The 6,951-nt window shown below is 39.5% G+C and overlaps 2 protein-coding genes across 2 annotated transcripts; both read left to right on the top strand.

Moving 5' to 3' along the window:
• Positions 1–330: 330 nt before the first annotated feature.
• On the top strand, positions 331–966 carry LOC119652137. The gene has a single exon (XM_038056077.1). It carries the CDS (start codon positions 331–333, stop codon positions 964–966), a length of 636 nt encoding a protein of 211 aa, XP_037912005.1.
• Positions 967–5,851: 4,885 nt separating this feature from the next.
• LOC119652136 lies at positions 5,852–6,487 on the top strand. Its single transcript, XM_038056076.1, has one exon. The coding sequence runs from the start codon at positions 5,852–5,854 to the stop codon at positions 6,485–6,487; it is 636 nt and encodes a 211-aa protein (XP_037912004.1).
• The last annotated feature ends 464 nt before the right edge of the window (positions 6,488–6,951 follow it).

The raw sequence follows: 6,951 nt of genomic DNA, 5'->3' as shown, positions 1-6,951 counted from the left end.
GAAAAGCCTCATCCTTTAATCATTTCATTAAGAAACGAAAAATCTTTTATCATACTGATAATGGTTAGTGAACATTGATCAATTACTTACTCCTCATATCCACCCATAAATTAACTACTAATACTCGTATATAAAATTTTTTGAGACAGACAATGGGCCGAATCAAATGCATCAAATTGTTCAAAGCTCGGAAAAATCAGCAGCTGGGTTTATCAAAATAATCTGTTTATCGCGTGCACACATCTGCCACTTGATTTCATATAAAAGTCAGATCATTACGGAACAAATATCACATTCAGTTTTGGATTGCCAAACCAGAAGTAGTAAAAAATGAAAGTTTTTGTTTTCCTAACTCTCTTGGCTTGTGGTGCCTTCGCCCAACAAGGACCTCAATGTAAGGCTCCAAATGGAGGAGGACTTCAACCGGTGTTGGAGGAGTTCGTTGCTTTGATTCCAACTGACAAAGTTTTGGAACTCGTGTTGACTGCCATGACCTCCGATCCAGAAACACAAGCCGTCATGGAATTCTTGTCATCATCTGAGTTCTATCAAGTTGTCGCCTTGGTTCAGAGTCAACCAGCTTTCAAATCACTTTTGGAATTCGCCTGCAGTGATTTATATCTCGATGCTGCCTACTATTTCAATATCTTGGCCGGTATCTTGGGATTCCCAGAAGTTCGCAATCAAACTCGTGCCGCCGCTCGTACCGCTGGATTCCGTGGTCTCTTACTGGACATCCTTGAGCTTATTCCCGTTGATGAACTTAAGGCTCTTTTGGACCAAAAGTTGAAAAGTGATTACTACGTCCAAGTGGCTTTCCAGAAAATCAACTCTGATGAATTCGGTAGTATAATTGAAGCTCTACAGGGAGATGCTGCTTATAACAACATGAAGAATCGCCTCCGTGGATTGGGTGTTGATGTTGACCTCATCATTGATACCATCAGCAAAATATTTAAACCATAAATGTTTGTAGTAACAATAATATGAGCTTAATAAAATATTGCATCAAATTAAAATGATTTTGAGTAATTTTTGACTATATTCAACAAGATTTACTTTGTTGTGATTTGGGGGGGGATGCAGCACCTATAAACTAGGTCGGCCGTCCTTTTGACAGCGACCAGTTACAATGTGCATGAAATTGTAGATATTGAACAAAAATTGAGATTTTCTATTTTAAAGGGTGATGTCATAGTGACTAAGATATGGAGACATAAGAGCTTTAGTGGATCGCCATCTAAGGGACTTAACTTAGTTGCCAGCAATAATTTAAAATATACCAAAATCGAAACACCCCTTGAGAAACATGCGATATTTTTACGGAAGTATGAATGCATATTTGTGGGGAATACATGAGGCACCGACCTATAGTATCACTGAGCTCCTAGGATCCTGCCAGGGTACCGAGTGGTGAAGAGTGCCGAAAAATAGCTGAACCAGCGAAAACACCCGCTTCTGTAGCGGCGTTAGTGACTGAAGATGTAAAAGAATCCAGCACTCGAGTGCTCGAATAATGAATAGAAGTGACGGAATCTCGGCATTTCGCCAAAGGCAAAACCAAATAGAAGACGGTCAAAATTTCTTATCTCTTGCCTTTAGCAAGGATAGTAAAAGGTGCCAAAATATTTTGTATTATACGAAAACTCACTACACGACAATATTAGTTGATAAGATCAACAAAAAAGGCAAAAAAATTTACACACAAGAGGCAACTTTGACCAACTATAACTTCATCAGGTTTTCAGCGAAACTTGGTAGTATCATGATTTACATTATACGCTATATTACCGTCCATTTGAACTTAAGAAGGCTTTTCAGTCAATTTTCAAAAAACTATAGTAACATACTGCTATTAACTCTATTTGGCAAATATCATTGTCAGCATTATTTTTAGACCTAGTTTTAGTAAAGCCCTAAAACGGAACTGGGAAAGCATGGTCCAAGGTTGGTGGAAAGAAAAACGCGGCACCAAAAAGAAGATTACACGCGAATTGATCATCTCTCTAGAAGGTGAAATGACATATGATTCTCAGTAAGATCAAATACGATCCAGAACTCTTGGAGGTTGGAGGAAGCGTCAGCCGAATCAGACGTTCCTGAAAAGGAGATTTGATACTGGGGCTGAAGAAGTCGCTAGGCAAGATCGCTGAAAATAGCCTCTGCAGGGTAGAGAAGTCTTTAGGGGAAGAGGCACAAGTATGGGATAAAAACAATAGAGGTTGTTAGAAAACGTAAAGACATTGATGTTGATTGGCGACCAAGGAGTATAGCTGCGAGGCCCTCTAAAACCAATTTGCACCACTTAGTTTGCAAGAATCATCAATCGGGAGACTCAGGAAGGTGTACACAGGTACGCAACTATCAGCTTACCGACTAAAGTGTGCTACTATAAGATTAAACCCGAAAATAATAGCGAATAATTTCACCGTGTGGGCTGTAAGCTGAGACAGCTGAACTACAAACATCAGGACCCGTAATTTGCTCGAGATTTCGTGGAGCTAGATTTGCTGCTTGCAAACACTTGAAATGTATCCAGTTTCCGAGGGATAGGCTCGTGCTCAATAGCGGATTTAGCATATGTGTGACTACAGTGACGATGAGATTGGTCTGGTTTGTTATTGAACACTATACCCTTTGCAACCATCAGATTATTCTTCTTTAATTTAAAAATGGGCCATGCAACGACGTGTATTCCCATCGAGGTAAAAATCATGGCTGCTCCGTCAAAATAGAGACGCTATTGGGAAACCATGATCCCCACGGTTTGGTTTCAGTAAAGCACACAACAAATGGGATGCATAACGAGAGGATGCGATGCTACCAGGCCGAAGTGACGAGTCCTCGCCAATAGTTGATCGAACAATCTGTGGAATGAAGAAATCTTGCTGCATGCATTTGAGCAAGAAGGATTTGTCAACGAACTAGAGGGAAAGAGCTAGCCTTAACCGACAAGCCAGAATTTTTAAAGAAAGAAAGAAAGAAAGCAGGCCGACACTCCACATTAAGAGAGCACAAAAAGTATAAACAACACACACAACACAACACAACATGATCAAAACGTTAGTTTACAAATTAACTTTTTTTTATCTTAGAATATAGGGATGGCCTATCGTGACAACAGTTTTCGTTAAGCTCAATCCATTATCGACGCCGTTAGACATGGTTTCGAATCTGAGTCAGGATGAGATGTCCTCCAATAAATGTTGTGGTAACATTGGATTTCAACGCAATGGGTGTCGCTAGTTACTTGGCTAGGAAATCATTTGAAAACAATACTGTTATTCATAAACGGACATTACATCTTTAAAAGAAACTCAACCTAAAAACTTAACTTTAGCAGCTAATTTACATATAAAGTTCCAACTATAGAGCTTAAACTAATAAAATTTCATTTTGTTTGCAAATCATGAGGAGCATCTGGAGGAAAGATTACAAAAATTCTAACCGATGTAGTTGGTTTGAGAGGGAGGGGCTTGAAAAGCTGGAAGGAAAGGGATGGGATAGGATTTGGGGAAGGAAAGTGGATTAAGAACGTCATGAGCCATTCTGCTTGGGGGAGGCACGTATTGCGAATGAGAGTGGCGAGTAGTGTAGAGAACTACTCTAACCTCTCAGTCGAACAGACGGTTATCACTGTTATAGGAAATGAGGATTTGAGGAAATTGATCCTTGTGGAGAAAATTTTTCTTGCTGATTTCAATGCCTAGGCATTCAGTCAGCGGGCAGTCTAGGGGATATATCCTTCCAGAAGATGAATCCGAATGTGATCAAAGATCTAATCAACTGTTTGTAGTTGAAAAGGAGAGAATGTAGGTATTTGAAGGCACCATTTAGACGGGTTGGTACTTTGGATACAAGAGGGATGTTTACCCAGAGAGCGATGGCTACCCAGATAGACGACAGGTTCTTTATATCGGAAGTTATTTTCAGAGTCATCCTTAATCTATTCCCCCGGAAGACAATTGTTTGGAACTCTTGCGGATCGCGGACCAGTTTCCAGTTTGTAAAGTATCGGTAAAACTCGTCCAAAAATGAATTCAGACGAGCTTGCCCGCATACTATGTTCTTCGGGTAAGTGTAAAACGTGAAGTCATCGTCATTTTGGAGGATTTAGATGAGATTACGACTAGGAGTGGATGGACATTCTGTCAAGTGAAAACGCTATCTATATGAGAAAAGGAAAATGAATTTACTTGGAAAAGGTACGGAATACCAATGGCCAGCAAAACGATAATCGCTGGAAAAGTGCCAGCAGCGGTCACATAACTTGTAGAGAAGTTAGGAAGTTAAGAAAGAAAGGGAAAGTAGTGGTAATTTTACTAGGAAGGAATTCTACACACTGTTGACCCCCCAAAGGCCGCTATCCATATGAAGATTCGAAACTTCTAAGGAGAATTCTCAGATGCCTACTCAAAGGTAAGGTGGAATGTAAAAAAACCAGAAAAACTCCAATGTAGATGGGAGGACTCAGTGGGTAAAATAGGCCACACGGCGCTCAGTATCCGATATTGCAGGAAGCGGTTGCTGGACCGAAAAGAATGGAGACGAAGACTTTAACCGACCAAGCGCCGACTTCAGAATGAACCGCGAATCAATAGTTTTGGTGATTGGTAGGTATACAGCCGATCGATAGGATTTTGCAAGGTCTGCATTGATTTGTTTAGAATGCTGTAGTTCTTTGTAATGTTCGATCTATCTTATCTTTCCATAATTCTGTGCCCTTTTTCTCCTGTGGGATGATAGGTTTTCTTGCCTCCCTACTTGACCCAGGGCCGGTAGTAAGTCTGAGAAAATCTAAATAAACGCATTTTATGGTCCAATGCTTACCCTTTGCTGTTCCATACTTTTGTTCAAATTATTCTATGCATTATGATTCTTTATCCGCAGTCCTAATGCGTCAGGTTATTATGAAAGGCTCTGTAAGGACAAAATTTATGGTTGATGCCAATAGGTTACGGTGGATGGGTCACCTAATCCGTAAGGGCGATTTAATCAGGAAGGTCAGGATGCTCAACGGCTTTTAGGGAAATCGAATTGATGGACCACAGTGCAAAGCCTGGATGTCTAGACTTTCCTACTAATGTAGGATCTCGGACTTACATACATAGAATAACTTAATTCCTTCAAAAAATTCCACTTTCAGACGGAACTACCTATGCCATCCCCCCTTCAAATTAAATTAGTTCACGAGAATTTCCATCCAAAGAGCATATCATGTCATCGTTATTATAGGATCGCGAGTGACCGTTATATTAACTAATATACACTTGCATAGTTGTTTTATTGTTCATATTATAACCTACAACCAGACAGGATGCTTTGCTTTTAAGGTAGACATTCTGAACAACTTGGAAAAATAAACTTAAGAGTATTTGAAGATATTGAACCGTATAAAAATGTATAATAATTTCTTTCAGAATACTATGCTTCTATTTTGATAGTAGGAAAGAAGTGATTATATGAAGGCATGGTAAAAAAAAATCATATGTAAACTGACTATTTCGTTATAATTTCAGAAGAAAAGCCTCATCCTTTAATCATTTCATTAAGAAACGAAAAATCTTTTATCATACTGATAATGGTTAGTGAACATTGATCAATTACTTACTCCTCATATCCACCCATAAATTAACTACTAATACTCGTATATAAAATTTTTTGAGACAGACAATGGGCCGAATCAAATGCATCAAATTGTTCAAAGCTCGGAAAAATCAGCAGCTGGGTTTATCAAAATAATCTGTTTATCGCGTGCACACATCTGCCACTTGATTTCATATAAAAGTCAGATCATTACGGAACAAATATCACATTCAGTTTTGGATTGCCAAACCAGAAGTAGTAAAAAATGAAAGTTTTTGTTTTCCTAACTCTCTTGGCTTGTGGTGCCTTCGCCCAACAAGGACCTCAATGTAAGGCTCCAAATGGAGGAGGACTTCAACCGGTGTTGGAGGAGTTCGTTGCTTTGATTCCAACTGACAAAGTTTTGGAACTCGTGTTGACTGCCATGACCTCCGATCCAGAAACACAAGCCGTCATGGAATTCTTGTCATCATCTGAGTTCTATCAAGTTGTCGCCTTGGTTCAGAGTCAACCAGCTTTCAAATCACTTTTGGAATTCGCCTGCAGTGATTTATATCTCGATGCTGCCTACTATTTCAATATCTTGGCCGGTATCTTGGGATTCCCAGAAGTTCGCAATCAAACTCGTGCCGCCGCTCGTACCGCTGGATTCCGTGGTCTCTTACTGGACATCCTTGAGCTTATTCCCGTTGATGAACTTAAGGCTCTTTTGGACCAAAAGTTGAAAAGTGATTACTACGTCCAAGTGGCTTTCCAGAAAATCAACTCTGATGAATTCGGTAGTATAATTGAAGCTCTACAGGGAGATGCTGCTTATAACAACATGAAGAATCGCCTCCGTGGATTGGGTGTTGATGTTGACCTCATCATTGATACCATCAGCAAAATATTTAAACCATAAATGTTTGTAGTAACAATAATATGAGCTTAATAAAATATTGCATCAAATTAAAATGATTTTGAGTAATTTTTGACTATATTCAACAAGATTTACTTTGTTGTGATTTGGGGGGGGATGCAGCACCTATAAACTAGGTCGGCCGTCCTTTTGACAGCGACCAGTTACAATGTGCATGAAATTGTAGATATTGAACAAAAATTGAGATTTTCTATTTTAAAGGGTGATGTCATAGTGACTAAGATATGGAGACATAAGAGCTTTAGTGGATCGCCATCTAAGGGACTTAACTTAGTTGCCAGCAATAATTTAAAATATACCAAAATCGAAACACCCCTTGAGAAACATGCGATATTTTTACGGAAGTATGAATGCATATTTGTGGGGAATACATGAGGCACCGACCTATAGTATCACTGAGCTCCTAGGATCCTGCCAGGGTACCGAGTGGTGAAGAGTGCCGAAAA

This window comes from Hermetia illucens, chromosome 3 (genome assembly GCF_905115235.1).
Source record: "Hermetia illucens chromosome 3, iHerIll2.2.curated.20191125, whole genome shotgun sequence".
In the NCBI taxonomy this organism is placed as follows: Eukaryota; Metazoa; Arthropoda; class Insecta; order Diptera; family Stratiomyidae; genus Hermetia; species Hermetia illucens.
Note: the sequence above shows the minus strand (reverse complement) of the source record. Positions and strands in the feature narration are given on the sequence as shown.